This window comes from Selaginella moellendorffii, unplaced genomic scaffold, assembly GCF_000143415.4.
Source record: "Selaginella moellendorffii unplaced genomic scaffold, v1.0 SELMOscaffold_13, whole genome shotgun sequence".
Taxonomy (NCBI): Eukaryota; Viridiplantae; Streptophyta; class Lycopodiopsida; order Selaginellales; family Selaginellaceae; genus Selaginella; species Selaginella moellendorffii.
The window spans coordinates 450,603-467,451 of record NW_003314274.1 but is presented as its reverse complement, the minus strand read 5'-3'; the positions used below and the strand labels follow the sequence as shown (position 1 = coordinate 467,451).

Here is a 16,849-nt window from a genome sequence, read left to right as displayed (position 1 = left end):
CAATGGACGAATTTTCGATGTTTCTGACGCTAGTAGAAAGAGGAGAAGATTCAGAAGAATCCAAGACGACGAAGAACTTTCAGCCATGCCACGACGAGGGGCGCGTCACACTAAGAAACTTCGTCCCGCAGGATGTGCTCCACACGCATCCCCTCGACGCGTTTCAAGCTTGTATCTTGTTCGAGCGAGTGGGAATTTATACGTGAAAAAACGGGGACTCTACCAAGCATTGAGTGGACATGGGCAGCGAAGTAGTGGTCGTCGCAAGCTTGCCTCCGGTCCTAAACAAGGCCAAGAGGATCTGCGATAGTAAAAGCGAGGTTAGAAAATTGGCACCCAAGCAGTGCGCCTACCTGATTGAGAGAGTGGAGAAACTACACAAGTACCTGCTGGATATGATCGACTTCAAACCGGGGCTCCTGGAGGACTGCAAGCCGACCATCGCCCAGATTGACAGGGTCATGGACCGCGCACAGTTTTTACTCCACCGCTGCTCCAGCCCCGACTGGCTCTGGCACGCCGTGCTCAAGAAGGAGCACAAGCTCAAGTTCCAGATCATCCTGCAAGAGCTTAGTCAGTGCGTCTACTTTCTAAAGCTCAAGGTCTCGGTGAGTAAAGGTACGTTGAGGCCTGCGCCGCATGCTTGGGAGTGGCCGGAATCGGAGAGGCAGGAGCTCAAGGCAGCAGCGAACATGGACCAGAAAGATCTGAAAAGAGTAGCGGCGAAGTTGGAAGATAAAGAGACCGACGTGAACAAGATCGAGCTCGGGAGGTACCTCTTGGCGGAGGTGGAGAACAAGCGTTCGCAGGAGCTCCCGCTGCCAAAGTACCTGTTTCGCAATCCAGAGAAAGTGATTCAAGGTAAGCTCATTGGAGAAGGATCCTACGCATACGTCTACGAGGCTACATGGCTGGGAAGGACGGTCGCGACCAAAGCTTATGCTGTGCAGGACCCGAGCTCGGAAAGAGAGCTACAAGCTCTGTTTTATCTGAGGCACCCCAACATAGTGAAAATGGTAGGCTATACCCAGCGATCCAAGGAAGGTCCTTACGTTCTCCTCATGGAAAGAATGAAGCGCGACCTCCACAATCTCATCAAGGACATAGTACAGATCAAACCAGGACCTCCCTTCGAGATGGACGTGGCTGTCGATATCGTTCTCCAGATTGCCAGAGGCATGGAGTTTCTTCACGCAAACGACGTGAGCCACCTTGATCTCAAGACAGCCAACATACTTATCAATCTTCCAAGCAACGAATGCAGCTTTTACACTGCCAAGCTCAGTGACTTTGGACTATCAGAGACGAAACTCAAAAGTGCACAGACCAAGGTCCCAGTCAGGAGGGGCGGGACAGTAAACTTCATGGCTCCAGAAATATGGAACGAAGAAAAGAATGCAAGCAGGAAAAAGGCAGACGTTTACAGCTTTGGTATGACTTGCTACGAGATCTTCACCGGCAAGGTGCCATTCGAAGGCTGCTCTTACCCGGCAGCCGGATTCTTCCTCCGGGTTAAGGACAACAATCTCAGACCAATTCTACCACCTGGCTTTCCAAGGTGCCTATCTCTGTTTTTGCAGTGTTGCTGGCACGGCAGACCGGAAATCCGACCAACTTTCAAGAAGATATGCAATTACCTCATAGCGCTCAAAAACGTCCTCACGATTGGAGATCCTCCGGATGCAGTTCCAGATGGCTATTACCTGAACTCACCAATTGGAGATATATTAGACGAGGACAAGCAGCTGAATGCTATGGGCACAAGAGACCATCACGAGGCAATACTTGCCGCGCTGGAAAGCTTACAAAAAGAAGCGCAAGACAAGCTGCAACCCAATGCCTCAGGTGCCAAGTACAAAAGCAGGCTCAAATCGTACATACGAGACTCAGAGCATCTGGTGCATGAAGTAAGATCACACAAGAACAAATACATAGAGTTGCAATGCAGGGCGGTGACGACAGACGAGGAAGAAGAAAGCTCAAACAGTAACGAGTGTTGGCCGATCAGGAGGCTAAAGGTTGGACGAAAACAACGGTAAAGGCATTGCCAGCCAGTAAATCATAAAAGCAGAAAATGGACACCAACCTCATTGTCTGGCGACATTTTACTGTTTGAATGCATTCCTGCCAAAGGGATTGTTAGTCTCGGACGTACAATATACATGACGTACCTTTGAGGCAGTAAATGCGCACGGCCTGAACACTACTTGAAAAACTAAATGCGTTCCTGGTAGTTATGCAGTCAGCTTGTGGCTTTCTGCACCGCTGTGGAGGATCATAAAATTACGCCTACGCAGCTACAAACACAGGGCAAACTCATTGGAAGTAGAAACAAAGGAGAGAACGTACCTGAAGTACCTCAAGCTGGGTTTGTAGTTCCAATCATTGCCTAAGTAACTGTTTCGAGGGGTTAATTCAGGGCTTTTTACTGCTTCTGAATGTTTAAGCTTCTGTCGCTAGTGCAAAAGGAAGGCAGGAATTTAAAGACACAAGCTGTAAAAATACACGTACCAGAGTGGACAGGAAGCTTAAATTACTTCTTATGGACATAAGTGTGCCTTTCTTACAAGAGAATATATACGCTCAATATATACGAGCTCAACACCACCTCGGTCGTCTCTGCACAAATAAGGTAAACTTAAACCAATCTCAAGCCTCACAGCTGCCGTGATATTACTTACCAGCCACCTAAATTCATTCAGCTGCTCTAAGCAATTGTAGAGTTCTTCCTGGACAGCCTTGAGCGCCTGGGAAAACAAAAAAATAGGAGATAATAAGTCCAGTCAAAACACTGGGAAATATCATTCTTACTTTTCTTGCCTCCGCTACTTCTGCTTCAAGCGTCTTAATTCGTTCGGCAGTAGCATCAGGTATCTCTTCCGGAGGCTGTTTACTTTTCGACAGCTCGGTGACTTTCTCTTCTAGCTTGTCCATGCGTTTTTTGAGTTTTGGCGAGATGATTTTGTCCACAAGCTCTGGTGAAGGGACAGCATAAACCACTCTAGCATCCGTAATACTAGGCTCTTGATTTTGCGTCTTGTTGAAACCATAGAGCTCTTCGTTATTGCGCGAGAACGCTCTCCAGATGTAGCTCCACACCCACTGAAAGAAAAAAGAAATGTACGCTACTGCAGCCCAAAAATGTAGAAAGGTCCTTGTTTCGTTCTTTGAGGATAGTTCTGCGTGGCAAACAAAAGAAGGCTTATTAACCGGGCAAACTCATCATGAGCACATACCTGTCTTCGTGATCCGGTTACTCTCCTTCACATAGCCGTTGTCAACCACTTTATCAACCATCGGAACTATATCACCATCCTCCAGTATCGAAAAACTCTCCAACAAATCTGAATTGTCTACAGGCTTGCTAGTCACCTGCGAGAAAACAAATCAAAAAGGAAAAAAGTAAAGAAAATAGGCGCGCTACCTCTTCCGACACCGCTTTTAGTACATCGCAAGAGCGTGTTCTTGTGGGGGATGTTAATTCTCCATCTGATCCGGACTCCGCTGTTGAAACATCAGGATCATGACTCTACAACCATTTAAAGTTACTTCAAAACCTTCAGACTATAAAACCAAACGAACCTTTCCCCTAGGCAAATTATTTCGTTTAGGAGCAGTTACAACGTGCCTTACGAACTTCACATGCCCCTCCATTACAGCCTGCAGTTCACAAAAAAGACGTCATCTTCGTCAGCAACATTTGACACACACCTTCAGTATGGCAGGATCCTTCCAGGGACCTTTATCAGAACGAAGACATCCACCATCCCCAGAGCAAATGCAAGTTCCACCCAAAAAGTCAGGAAGCTGACTGTCGAGATTAACACAAGCGTAAGTTATGCGAGCAAACTGATAAAAGAAAGCTCTTGCCTAGCATCAATAACTTCCAGAAGCTTGCTGCGAAATTTGTTTCCGAGTACCTGAAAAAGAGCCTTGATGAAGTGAAACTGCAGTGTCCATTCAGCCTGCTTACAGATATTTTGGTAGCTGTTTTCGGATCTAAAAATCCCCGTATGGTGTTCCACACAAGCTTAAATCCAGGACCAGCATTTATAATAAACATACGATGCAATGTCTGCATAATAAACGCATAAACTCAGGAAGAAAAGCATAGAGTTCAACGAGCAGGCTGACCTCGGGATAGTTATCGCCGTCAATCTTTTGAATATTGATAATAAGGTCCCTTGCAGGCTTGCTGAAGTTTTTTAAGCTCTGGAAAAACGTACAGACAAAGCAGTAAGATTTGAAAAAGTAAGTACAGAAGTGCATCATACCACTCCAGCTACGTCCAAAATTGTTGTTGTGGAGTCGATGTGCCGCTTAGCAGCCGCTGAGCAGGCAGGAAACTTTTTCTTAATGGTCCTCTCGAACTCAACCACGTGATACTTCAAATATCTTTCAAGCGTTGTGACTTGCATCAGCTTGTTGGGTTCCACCTTCCCGATCCTCTCAATATATACAGGCCTTCCTTCTTTGTCCACTCCATGGTGGCCTTGTGGATAGTATTTCCTCACTTCCTCCAGCTCTTTGAAATGGAAATCCTAGACAGTCCAAAGAAGAAGAACAAAACATTAAAGAGAACCAGCCGTAAGCTTTTAAATGGATGGCACCGACCTCTTCAATCGTATCGACACCGTTTTCCCTGCGCCATTGCAGCATATCGGCCCACATTTGCTTGGCCTTCTCCAGATCGAACCTCCTGGCTTTCAAAAATCTACACAGGGAGAGATTTTTAACAGCACTTGCCGGCGATGCTTGGCTTACCTCAAAAGAGTGTAGTAATCATCGTGGTCGGCCGGGAGAAGATTCTCCACTGCCAAAGCTGCTCGAAACGCTTCCACCGACGTCTCCTCTTCCGCGTCGCGAATGTCCTCAATCGAGAGGGATTGACTCCTCGCGTCCGGCCGCCTCTTCCCCCTTCTCTTGAGAGAAGATCTAAATTTCTTGGAGGCGATCGCTTTCAAGGTCGCCATTTTGGTCTTCCCTTTCCTCTCGTCCTCGGAATCCTTCTCCAAACTCTCCTCCTGAGCTGCGGCGAGCCGATCTGCACGAAATATCGCCACAGCATCTTGAGCACCAGGAGGGAAGCCACAGCAAAGAAATCTCACCAGCATGCAAGAAGCTCGAGAGCGATCGATCGCCGTGCTCGTCTGCGACACTCTCCATCGCGCCTGAAATTTCCAGCTCTCCCCCCGCGACCGGCAAGACAACACTGGCGCTTTCTTTATTCCTCTCCCCTCTCACCGAAAAACCTAATCTGGGTTGTAGCCCGCCTGACGGCTGTCACTTGAACGGACGGCCAGATCACATCCGACGGCCTCGAGGATGACCGAGGTCGCATCCGACGGCTGGCATTGCAATAGGCTAACGGTCCAGCCAACGGCTTTGGTTAATTACAGTTATATTAGACTTTGAAGCTTTTGGTGCGCATGCCTATGAGAAAGAAGCTAGGCGGTCCCCCATTGGCCACCGAGAATCTTTAACTTTTGTTTGATTAATTCGGGATTATCGTTAATCAGACATAGCCTTCTCGTGCTTGAATGGCTAGGAACGGAGATCCATGGAAAAATTCTTTCGCACCACCTAGAAAGGAGTTAAAAATTTTGACACTGCCAATCACACGCTCCCACAATGTTGTCTACGCTGCTTTACATTGTTGGAAGGAACATCACCAAAAAACAAAAGGCTTGATTTTATCAGAGATTTGCCACACCTTTACTTAGTTTGCCTTGATAAATTTAATCACCGGGTCAAACACGTCTTGCCTTGCTCGAGTTCCTACAACAAAATCCGCGTGAGCGTAGTTTGGAAGAAATAGTGTTTGCTGCGTGCAAACGAGGCGCTTGGCCAGTTCCTGGACGCCCTGTGGCGTAGACAATGTGTCCTTGCCTCCATACACGAGGAAAACTGGAAAACTCTTGGGAATGTTGGCTGGCTCGTACGTCGGAGGAACCACTTGCGAGTAGGCGCGGATGTTCCCGAGGCTGCTACCATAGTCGAACTTTGCAAACAAACCGGTTCTCACCACTGCCAAGAAAGAAAACAAGAAGAAAAAAATCAATAGCGTCGAGATTGCATCGGAAAAACAAAACAAAGAGCTTACTTTGAGCAAGGTGAACTAAGTTTTTCGTGGAAGACCCTTGAGGCTCGAACTGGCGGTAGTAAGAAGTGAGGCTCGCGTTGAAGCAGCAATTCCGGCCTGTCCAGAAAGCGAAATCATGTAAGCTTTTTAAGAAGTTGCAAGAATTACCCGTCACGAGGACCAGCAAGTCTGCGCATCGGGGGTCCAGCGAGCATAAATTCCTGAGAAGGTACGCACCAATTCCACTGAAAAAGCAAGCAAAACTTAAAGAACAAACAAAGAGAAGGAAACCATCAATCCTTGTTTACGTTTCAAGAGTGAATTGTGACAGGCCTACGTCGTCGTAGATCTGCAAATCACAGCAGCATTGAGTAGTGAGTGACCTGTGACCGCGATTTCTCGATCGAGCGAGAAAAAAAGAAGAAACGAAAGAAACGAGAGAAAAAAAATCTCACCTGGTCCATGTAGAGTAGAGCAGCGAGCCTGGAAAGCGTGGAAGTCATGCCTTTGAGGTAGGCAATGGGGCTGAGTAACACCGCCGCCCTGACGACATTCATTAGCTTGGACTCCGAGAAAGCTGCCAGAGCAATCAACGTTCCCTGGGGAAATCACCACCAGCTCTTATCTCTCTCGAGCACCACACCACTATTTTACCTGAGAATGGCCGACATAGTAAAGCTCCGAGCCAGTGTTTTCATGAACCAAGTTGAGCATGGCTGGGAGATCGTACAGGGCATGCTCGTCCCAAGTCCAGTCCCAGTACGCCTAGCAGAAAAGAGCAAAGAAAAATCGAGTCACAAAGTTCATTCTTTGGCCACAAATGGGAATGAAACTCCAAGAGGGAACAAACAATCGCAAACAAAAGCCAGCTCTTCGAGTGAAATCTCAAGAACAATACCACGAATCGCAAAGAAAACTCAAGAACAATATCATGAATCGCAAGAAACAAAGATCTCTATCACGGAACCGATAGATTCCGGGCATTACCTTGTCGCCGGAGGAGTACGAGACATGCTGGCGACTCCAATGCGTGCCCCGGAGATTCCCGATCCACACATCGAAGCCTTCGTCCGCGAGAACAAACCCAAAAGAATTGCGCGGGGGATAAAACACCCAATCGTCTCCTCCCTGCTCCACAGTCACACACTCTTTTTTCTACTTTTACTTTTCACACATACCTGAAGAACACCGTGCTGGAGAAACACTGGCTTTGGCGATGGCGAGGAAACTCCCGCCACACCGTGTGGTATTCTATGAACTCGCAGAATGTAGCCATCTGGAGTTGTCACCTAAGAAATAGAGAGGTTTTCTTTCTTTTTGTTCTCGCAAGTTCTTTCTCTACCAGATTTTCATATCGCTTACTTTGAACTCCTGGCAAGGATAGCCATGAACCAGGACCAGCGTGGAGCAAAAGCTGTCTTCGGCAAATCTTAAGATTTGCTTCCCATGATTTGGGAATGAAGAAGAAGGTGCTGCTGCTGATGCTGCTACTGCTAGACATGCTGCAAGGAGCAATGGAAGAACCATTTTCATCTTTGGCTTTGCTTTTGGGTCTGTTCAGCAGCAATCGCACTAAAAAGGCAGCGCCCACATTTGAGTGGAGTGGAGATCTTTTCTTTTCACACAGCTTGGAGCACTATGCCTACATCTCTCAACAATCACTCACGCGCTAGTGGCAGCTTTCTTCAATGGCTTCTTGAATACATGATACATCTCATGCTTGGTGTTGATTTTCAGGGAATCTTCTATCCCAGACAGACAGTATTTACCTTTTTACATATATTTTTACATGTCTGTAAAGCCTACCTGCTTACAAATCATACATTCATGCAAAATTGATATAACTGATTGCATTGCAGGCAGCAGCAGCCCCTTGGGCACATCATGCTCTGCAGTGATTGCCTTGCAGCACAAATTACTAATTGGAGCAGTCAAGTGTTGTTATATTAAATGCTTGTGGAGGCATGAACGACTCCTGGTGGGATCAGATGGAAGAATTATCTATCTATCTGTTTATCTACATGTTGTTTTGATAATGCCCAACTAGAAGCATGAGACTGATGGATGCAAAAATGCAAGTTGGATTATCATTTTCGCATAGGTGGCGTCCTCATTGTCGTTGTGCTCCCGCTCACTGGCCCTGCCTACCTGTCTTCTTTTCCTTGGCCGTTCAAGGTCTCTGCCTCCATTGCATGTGTGACATGTATTTGCCATCGCAGCTCTATGCGTTTCAGGTAATTGGCAGGGGATGAGGTTGTCTCCTTGTTTGCGAGGATTATGTATGTTTTGGCATCCCAGTTGATGTCTGGGGAGCAGAATTTGGCATAGGACGGGCAAGCCTTGAGTGTGTGCCTGACCGTCTCTGTGTCTTCTCTGCAGACCAGGCAGATCTGGAGATGTCGTGGAGGTTTTCCCTGTCTGCGGCATCCGGGTTTGATCAGGAGGCTGTGGTTTCCTGTGCAGTACCGTCTGCTCCATGTTGAAAGGTTGTTGTAGATGTTCAGTCTGAACATTTCATCTGGGTTTATCTCCTGGTGATATTTTGTCCAGTGTTCTTTGGCATGTATCCATGTGTGCATTGCTTTGTTCGACCATTGTTCAAGATCCTCTTTAAGTGCGTTGAAAATGTTGTTGAGATCCATGCCAAACTTTTGTGTCCACGTCCACGTCTCTATGTCATGCCACCATCCTTGTCCATGTTGCCATGTGTTAGGCGCCAGCTTTGACTACGTGGTCAACGTCGGTCAAAGGGAGGCTCAAGGGTATATTAAGGCATGTTAGGGTAGGGGACTTAACCTACCTTAAGGCTCACCGTGGAGCGGCGGCGCAGTGGAGCTTTTGAGGTAGCTTGGGGGTGGTTGGGTGGTGAGGAACCTCAAGAGGTGGCGTAGCATAGTCTAGGGCGACTAAATCTTTGTCTTTTTGCGCCGGATCATAACATTGGTATCAGAGACATTGGTTGCGATGGCTGACCAAGCTGAACGCTGGAATCCTATTGTCGATGGTGGTGCCGACGATGGTGCCGACGAAGCTATGGAAATTTAGACCATTCAAGATGTGGTTCATGAGCTGCGAGCCCTTAATAAAAATCAGCAAGAGATGCAAGACGAGATGCATGGCATGATGGATACCATGCGTGGGCATGTTGAGGCACTCGAGGCTGGACGGGGTAGCGCTCCAAGTAAGCCTTCTTTGGTAGATCGACTCAAAATTCCAACTTTTTCCGGTGATGGTGGTGTGGATGAGTGTCTCGCTTGGCTAGCCAATGTGAAGAAGTTCTTGGCTGCTAGGGGAACTCCGGATGCAGAGGCTTTAGTGGCTATTCCGATGGTTTTGCGTGATGCGGGTCTTCGATGGTGGAATTGGCTTGAGGAGTCCCGTGTTGCGGATAAGAAACCACTAGTGTCTACCATGGATGAGTTTGAGGTTGCTTTCCGTTTACGTTTTTCCCCTCATTACGACATGGAGAATGCTCGTACAGAACTTCGACATTTCCAGCAAGGGAAAATGACGCCGGGGACTATATTGAGAAGCTTACTCGCTTGATTAGTCGTGTTCCAACGAAGGATCCAGATCAGAACAAGTCCTACTTCATTGATGGCCTACATAGTGAGAGCATGCGGCAACACTTGCGTCATTCTCAGCCTACAAAGAGTTTGGAGGAGCTCTTTGATGCAGCTCGTCGACTTGACAATGACAAGCACAAGTCTCGCAAGCGTTCGCGGAGTCCTTCTGTCGAGAATCGTTGTGATGATCACCGTGGACACAAGGATGGGAACAAGCATCACAAGTTGAAGTCAGTGGTGACTACTTCAGATGCAAAGGGGTCCAAGAAGCAGAAGTTCTTTGTGAAGAATTATAGACAGGGTTGTCATCATTGTGGTGAACTTGGACACTACAAGGCTGATTATCCGCAGTTAAAGAACAAGCAGCAGGACAAGAAGAATGGCCACTTTTCTTCTCACGGTAAGTCCGATACTAAAAAGTTGCAAACTTTGTAGCGTGAGGATGAGGAGAACAACCATTTTGGTTGGAAGAAGCGACTTTCGATTGTTGCTCATCAGCTCAACTGTGTGTGGAACAAGATGGAGCTCGAGGATACGCGTGAATCAGCTTTAATGCTGGAGGGCGTGTTCTGTGGCGATCCAGTGCGGATTTTACTGGATAGTGGGAGCGATGACAACTTTGTTTCGGCAAAGTTTGTTGCGGAGCATAGCCTGGTCACACGCGGAGTTCTTCCATATACAGTGGAAGGTGCAGCCACCTCTACTCAACATTTCGATGCTTGTGTCAAGGGGCTGGAAGTGTTGGTTGGCAAAACCACACTTGTGGAGACTTTTTATCTCGCGGATATTCATCGTGTGGATCTCATTCTTGGGATGCCATGGTTGGTGAAGGCCTCTGGATGATCATGATAGTGGAATAAAACTTGAGTAATTAACACATCCACCCGTGGCAAATATACACGGCCATTGTAGTAGAGAATCCCATCCACCAATGAGAAAGGAGCTTCCATCTAGTCTCGCAAAGAGGCCACCTCAGCATCCTGAGCTTGAGCATGCTCAACCAATTGCCCAAACTCGCTGACCACCTTACTCAAATGATGACAAAATCGTGTTCGTAACATCGTCACATGACGAACACGAGATAAAGCATCCGCCACCACATTTGATTTTCCCGGACGATTCTCAATAGGAAACTCCCCAAACTCCATGAGTTTGACCATCCAACGAGCTTGCCTAGTGTTCAACTCCTTTTGTGTGAAAAGATACACAAGTGGTTTGTGATTTGTCAACACCACGAACACTACACCATAAAGATAGTGTCGCCACGTCTGCAAAGCATGAACAATAGAGAGTAACTCTTGCTCATATGTGGAATAGCGTTGCTCAGCGGAATTCAAAGTTTGACTCTCATATGCAATAGGTTGTCCCTCTTGCATGAGAACTCCTCCCAGTGCATAACCACTCGCATCACATGTCACCTCGTAAGGTTTCAATGGATCAGCAATGCGAAGCACTGGAGCTTCGCTCAACAATCGTTTCAGCACCACAAAACTCTCCTCTTGTGGCGTCTTCCACTCGAAGGGCACATTCTTATGTAACTGTGTCAAAGGAATAGCCACCGCTGCAAACTTATGCTGAAAACGTCAGTAGTAACTAGCCATACCAAGAAAACTGCGCAACTCAGCCACTGTAGTCGGTGTAGGCCAGTTTTCCACCACAGCCACCTTCCTTGGATCCATCTTGACACCCTTAGATTTCACAATATGGCCTAGATATTCCACCTCCGACTTTGCAAATTCACATTTGCTCTTCTTCGCATAAAGTTTGCTGTCTCGAAGTAACAAAAGAACCTTGCGCAAATGCACCCTATGCTCCTCCATATTTTTGCTAAAAACAAGAATATCGTTCAAGAAAATCTCCACAAACTCATGAAGATAATGCCCAAATACCTCCTTCATCAACCGAGTAAATGTGGCCGGTGCATTTGTCAAACCAAACGGCATAACGGTAAACTCAAAATGTCCGAAGCTTGTGTTGAATGCCGTCTTGGAGATAGATGCATCATCCATTGCAATCTGATGATATCCACTCCTCAGATCAATCTTGGTAAACACTCGTGCTTCACCAAGCTTGTCCAGGATATCATCCACACGTGGCATCGGCATCTTGTCCTTCACTGTCTTCTTGTTTAAAGCACGGTAGTCAATACACATCCGCATTGAACCGTCCTTCTTCTTCACAAGCAAGACCGGAGCACCAAACGGAGATTTACTTGGCTGAATAAATCCAAACTCAAGTAACTCCTTGACTTGTCATTGAACTTTTTGCTCCTCTGCATAACTTAACCGAAATGGACGCCGGTAAATTGGCTGCGTCCCTGGCTCCAATGTAATCCCATGCTCCACACCTCGTAACGGAGGTAATCCATGAAGAAGTTCAGATGGAAAAACATCAGAAAACTCGTCAAGTACATCCCATACTGCTGCTTCTCCCCCACACGTGTCTTGGTCCCCCAAGTCACGAACAAACAGCAAGTAACTTGAAAGTGTTTTTCCATTACGACAAGCCCGCTTCAAAGATGTAGCAGAGAGCATAACAACTGGTGGTTGAACGCCCTCGCCAAACCACACATCTTTAACATGCCTTAATATACCCTTGAGCCTCCCTTTGACCGACGTTGACCATGTAGTCAAAGCTGGCGCCTAACAATTCTTCCCCCCCAACAAAGTCCTTGTCCCAAGGACGAGTTGTATTGGTGATCACCCTTTCTGGGGAATCCTGCTCAAGCTCCTGGTCCATCTTCCATAGCCGTATACATCAAGGAGGCATTGGGCTCGTCACTCCAAGATAGTACACCTTTCAACTGGCTGACATAAAATACCGGATGAATTTTCACCCTAGCTAGCAGCCGCACCCGATAAGCCGCTTTACCAATGTGCTCCAGCACTTCATATGAACCAGCATATCGATAGGAGAGTTTATCACTCTTCCCTGTCCGTAAAGGCACCAAGGTGTTCCGCCGCTCACTTGACGGAAAGATCACTCGCACAAAGACGAGATCACCCACCTTATATTCCCGGAATTGGCGATGCTCATTGGCAAACTTCTCTGCTCTATCATGAGCTGCTTGCAAATTCCGTTTGCACACCACCAGAATCTCATCAAATTCTGTGGCCAGATCAGTTGCCTCGGAATCAAGCTTATCTTGAACGTCCTTACTCAAATGCAATCCCAACTCCACCGCTATTCGAGGATGCCTTCCAAACATGGCAAAGTAAGGACTTAGCTTGGTTCCACTGTGTTGGCTATTGTTGTAAGCAAATTGCACCAACGGAAGATATAGATCCCACTGTCCTTGCCTTTGACCAATGCTACAATGTAGCATATCCTCCACCACCTGATTCACACGCTCAGTTTGCCCTTGCGCAACCTTGTGCAAATGCACCCTATGCTCCTCCATATTCTTGCTAAAAACAAGAATATCGTCCAAGAAAATCTCCACAAACTCATGAAGGTAATGCCCAAATACCTCCGTCATCAACCGAGTAAATGTGGCCGGTGCATTCGTCAAACCAAACGGCATAACGGTAAACTCAAAATGTCCGAAGCTTGTGTTGAATGCCGTCTTGGAGATAGATGCATCATCCATTGCAATCTGATGATATCCACTCCTTAGATCAATCTTGGTAAACACTCGTGCTTCACCAAGCTTGTCCAGGATATCATCCACACGTGGCTGTAAGGAACTGACTCCCCGAGATGTCGTAGGCTAAAGGATCCCCAAAAGCTTGACCGAAATGACAAAGAGTTCATCAGATGGGACCAAGTCGAGGATCAAGTCCAAGACCGACTCTAGGACCAAGTTCGAGATAGAGTCCGGAATCGAGTCCGAGACCGACTCGGGGACCGAGTTCGAGTCCGAGTTCGAGACCGAGTTCGAGACGGAGTCCGAGATCCGAAATCGGGTCCGAGACCGAGTCCGAGGTCGAGTCCGAGGTCGGGTCCGAGATCGGGTCCGAGATCAAGTCCGAGATCGAGTCCGAGACCGAATCCGAAGTCGGATCCGAAATTGGGTCCGAGATCGAGCCAGAGACTAAGTCCAAATACTAATACGGGTCAAGGGGTGAAAGCCCAAAGCGTGCGTCTCCCAGGGGGGGGGGGGGCTGCAGGGGGTTCCAAAAGTATAGTAGGGATAGTGAGGTCCAGGAACCAGTTTTGAAGGGACTCTCCAGTTGGGCTTCCAAACCGACTTGAGGTTGAGACTGGGACCGAGGGGCCTTGGGTGGGAGTGAGCATGGACTTGGCTGGTGCCAGAGGGGCCATCCAAGGAAGTGCTCAAGAGCAGCTCCCACTCCCGAAAGGGAAACTAACTGCGGTGCTCCCGGCTCAGGTGGAGTGGTGCCCCACTTGAGTACCTTGTGGCTCATTGGTCCTCGCCCTTCCGGGGGCTTGGGCCTTCCCTTCGGGATGGAAGAGGGGGGGGTAGAGGTACCCATCCCGGGCTGTTAGGCCACTGTGTTTCACCCCGACGTCCCGAAGCAAGTGCTGCACCCAAGGCTTGGGATTTAGAGGGTCCCATGATCAAGTCTTGTGGTACCAAGGGGTGTTAGGAACCTGGAGGCTTGGTGTGCTTGGCTGCTTGTGCCTGCGGGGAGTGTAGCCGAACCTTAAGTCCAGTCTAACCCGGGGAGGGGGATTGGGAGAGATGTGGGAATCCGTAGATGGATGGCTAACACTCCGTTGCTCGTGCAGTGAGTAGCTGAAACCAAGTAGGACCAAGTAGGAGCTGGTACCATAGGCGAGAACCTTGGCGAGGGAACTTAGCACAAGCCAAGGCAGAGTTGGTCGGATAGACGAGGTAAGCTGGCAAATTGGAAAGGAAAAATTGTGGCTTACAATTTGGTATCGGAGCCTCTTCCTCAGTTCTAGCGAAGGATAGAGGCAGATTGCTGGGAGATGGCAAGGGCAGGACGTAAGCGAACCCAGGCGGAGACGGAACCTCCTCCAGAGCTGGAGCCTCCGGTCGAACAAGAGGCTATGGATGAGGAATCGTTGCATGAGGAGGACTCCAGTGAGGCAACTTCCAAACAGGAGTCCGGTGGTGAGGTTCGGTCGTCCAAGGCTCGATTGGACGTTCTAGAAGGACAATTGGCACAGACCAATGCCCTGCTAGAGACTCTCGTACGCAAGCTAAAGCGTGACGAGAAGCGAAAGAAAAAGCGAAAGACTGCGGATGCTGGCAGCGCAGAAGGTGCGGACCCTTCGGCAGGGACTGAGGCAAAACCAGACAAGGTCGAACAGACCGAAGTGGAATCAGTCCCCCAGGCAGTTCCCAAGTACAAACCGAAGCCCCCACCGGTCTTCAAGGGAGTGAACGACTATAAGGTGGTGGAGGATTGGTTTTACGATATGGAGGACTACTTCCGAGCGTTGCGATTACCGAGCTCGGAGAAGGTCCCATGTGCAAAACCATACTTGGCAGATAACGCCAAATCTTGGTGGAGAACAACGGAGGCCAACGAAGGACCGGTGGCCACTTGGGAAATGATGAAGGTGAGGATCCGCGCAACTTACGTTCCTCCGAATGCTATGCTGCACCTAAGGGACGAGCTGAGTAGGCTGAAGCAGACCGGAACCATTCAGGAGTATGTGAATGGGTTTATGGCAAAGAGGATACTTGTCACGGACATAGGGGATATGGATGCGTTCCATGCCTTCATATCAAGTTTGCAAACCTGGGCTCGCGGCGAAGTAATGCGGTGGAACCCGACCAACTACAAGGAAGCGTTGGATGCGGCCATCAAGGTGCATTTCAACGATAACCTGCGAAAAGGGAACACGACGGGGTCGGGATCCACGTTTAGCAAAGGGGCCAAACCAAGGGGAACGTTTAGCAGAGGGAAATTCAAGAGGAGTTTCTCTAAGAATGAGTCCTCGGGGTTCCGGAAAGGCAAATCCGGTGGCCAGCGAGCGAGTACGTGGGGGAGTCAAGCGAAAAGAGACAAACCCACGGATAAGAAGGTCAAGTCGTATAGCAGCATGGGAAACAACGTATGCTACAACTGCGGTGAAGCGGGACACTTCTCGAGGGAATGTCCCTACCCGAAGAAGGCCAGAGCCAATATGGCCATCAAATCGGGTGAAGTCCAAACGGAGGTATGTGATCCAGTCCCTAACTCAAAGTCTCATTACACGAGCAACTTTGGTAGAGAGTCGTTCGCGACATCTACTAGCCCTCCGAGGGAAGCTCAGAGGTAGCTTTGTTAAGATCCTTATTGACACGGGTGCTTCGGATAATTTTGTGGCTGCAAACATAGTCCGGCAAGCTGGACTAATGGTGTAGCGGCTAGGCAAACCAAGGACTATAGAGTTTGTTCAAGGTAGCCAAAGCACCGATGAGGTACTTCGACAAGCGAGAGTCGAAGTGGAGACTTGGAAGGTGGACATGGATTTCACCGTGTTGGACATGGCGGGATTTGACGTGATCTTCGGAATGGACTGGTTCAATCGATTCGTGGTGGCCCTGCATGGTCAAGGTAGAAACCTTGTGGTACTGGCGAATGCCCAAGGAAGAAGATCTAGGGTGGAAGCCCAAGATCTAAAGGTAGGGCAAAGCAAGGCCAAAGATTCTTGCTTAAATCTGGTGTCCACGAGAGGACAACTCACTAAAGGAACTAAGGTGGCCTTTTTGTGCTTACTCTCGGTGAAGAGTGACAAAAAGACAGGAATGGAAGAAGTACCTTTAGTGATCTAGCGGGTGTTGGACCAATTCTAGGATACCATGCCGGAGGAGCTACCGGCGGGGCTACCCCCAACACGACCGATAGAACATAAGATTGAGCTGGTCAAGGGTGCTGAGGCAGTGGTTCGTCCCCCTTATCGTTTGAACGAAAAAGAACTCAAGGAGCTCAAGTGCCAACTAGAGGAGTTGGTGGACAAAGGGTATGTTAGGTTGAGCAAGTCGCCGTATGGGGCGCCGGTGTTATTTGTGAAAAAGAAAGATGGATCTATGCGCATGTGCATAGACTACCGGTTGCTCAACAAGTATACAAAGAAGAACACTTTGCCAAGAATTGAGGACCTGTTCGATAGGTTGGGAAAGGCAAAATACTTCTCGAGGATTGACCTAAGGTCAGGATACTACCAGATCAGGGTAGCCGAGGAAGATGTCGAGAAGACAACCTGTCGAACGAGGTATGGGAGCTTTGAGTTTCTGGTGATGCCCTTCGGGCTATGTAATGCGCCGGCAACGTTTTCGGCG

General features: G+C 48.3%; 3 protein-coding genes across 3 annotated transcripts; 1 reads left to right on the top strand and 2 right to left on the bottom strand.

Annotated features, from left to right (window-relative positions):
• The first annotated feature begins 78 nt into the window (after positions 1-78).
• On the top strand, positions 79-2,181 carry LOC9646739 (light-sensor Protein kinase). Its single transcript, XM_024674717.1, has one exon. It carries the CDS (start codon positions 240-242, stop codon positions 2,037-2,039), a length of 1,800 nt encoding a protein of 599 aa, XP_024530485.1. The 5' UTR covers positions 79-239; the 3' UTR covers positions 2,040-2,181.
• Positions 2,182-2,513: 332 nt separating this feature from the next.
• On the bottom strand, positions 2,514-5,239 carry LOC9646738 (phosphatidylinositol/phosphatidylcholine transfer protein SFH8). Its single transcript, XM_024674716.1, has 14 exons — positions 5,109-5,239; positions 4,765-5,044; positions 4,615-4,714; positions 4,275-4,541; positions 4,135-4,212; positions 3,974-4,075; positions 3,871-3,920; positions 3,712-3,811; positions 3,583-3,660; positions 3,425-3,529; positions 3,237-3,372; positions 2,812-3,179; positions 2,682-2,747; positions 2,514-2,619 (listed from the first exon to the last, which is right to left on the bottom strand). Exons 1-14 carry the CDS (start codon positions 5,164-5,166, stop codon positions 2,599-2,601), a joined length of 1,809 nt encoding a protein of 602 aa, XP_024530484.1. The 5' UTR covers positions 5,167-5,239; the 3' UTR covers positions 2,514-2,598.
• A 235-nt stretch (positions 5,240-5,474) lies between these two features.
• Positions 5,475-7,774, bottom strand: LOC9645890 (triacylglycerol lipase 2). The gene is made up of 9 exons (XM_024675023.1): positions 7,445-7,774; positions 7,261-7,371; positions 7,070-7,210; positions 6,737-6,847; positions 6,538-6,681; positions 6,391-6,431; positions 6,251-6,327; positions 6,104-6,199; positions 5,475-6,027 (listed from the first exon to the last, which is right to left on the bottom strand). The coding sequence occupies exons 1-9, from the start codon at positions 7,613-7,615 to the stop codon at positions 5,720-5,722; spliced, it is 1,200 nt and encodes a 399-aa protein (XP_024530791.1). The 5' UTR covers positions 7,616-7,774; the 3' UTR covers positions 5,475-5,719.
• Between the last annotated feature and the right edge of the window lie 9,075 nt (positions 7,775-16,849).

Excerpts from the sequence above, each read along its gene's own strand:
- LOC9645890 (XM_024675023.1), bottom strand. The coding sequence starts at position 7,615 with ATGAAAATGGTTCTTCCATTGCTCCTTGCAGCATGTCTAGCAGTAGCA. Across the intron at positions 7,372-7,444 it reads ATCCTTGCCAGGAGTTCAAA|GTGACAACTCCAGATGGCTA; the intron begins GTAAGCGATATG and ends TCTATTTCTTAG. Across the intron at positions 7,211-7,260 it reads TCCAGCACGGTGTTCTTCAG|GGAGGAGACGATTGGGTGTT; the intron begins GTATGTGTGAAA and ends ACTGTGGAGCAG.
- LOC9646738 (XM_024674716.1), bottom strand. The coding sequence starts at position 5,166 with ATGGAGAGTGTCGCAGACGAGCACGGCGATCGATCGCTCTCGAGCTTC. Across the intron at positions 4,715-4,764 it reads GATTACTACACTCTTTTGAG|ATTTTTGAAAGCCAGGAGGT; the intron begins GTAAGCCAAGCA and ends CTCCCTGTGTAG. Across the intron at positions 3,812-3,870 it reads CTGGAAGTTATTGATGCTAG|TCAGCTTCCTGACTTTTTGG; the intron begins GCAAGAGCTTTC and ends TAATCTCGACAG.
- LOC9646739 (XM_024674717.1), top strand. The coding sequence starts at position 240 with ATGGGCAGCGAAGTAGTGGTCGTCGCAAGCTTGCCTCCGGTCCTAAAC.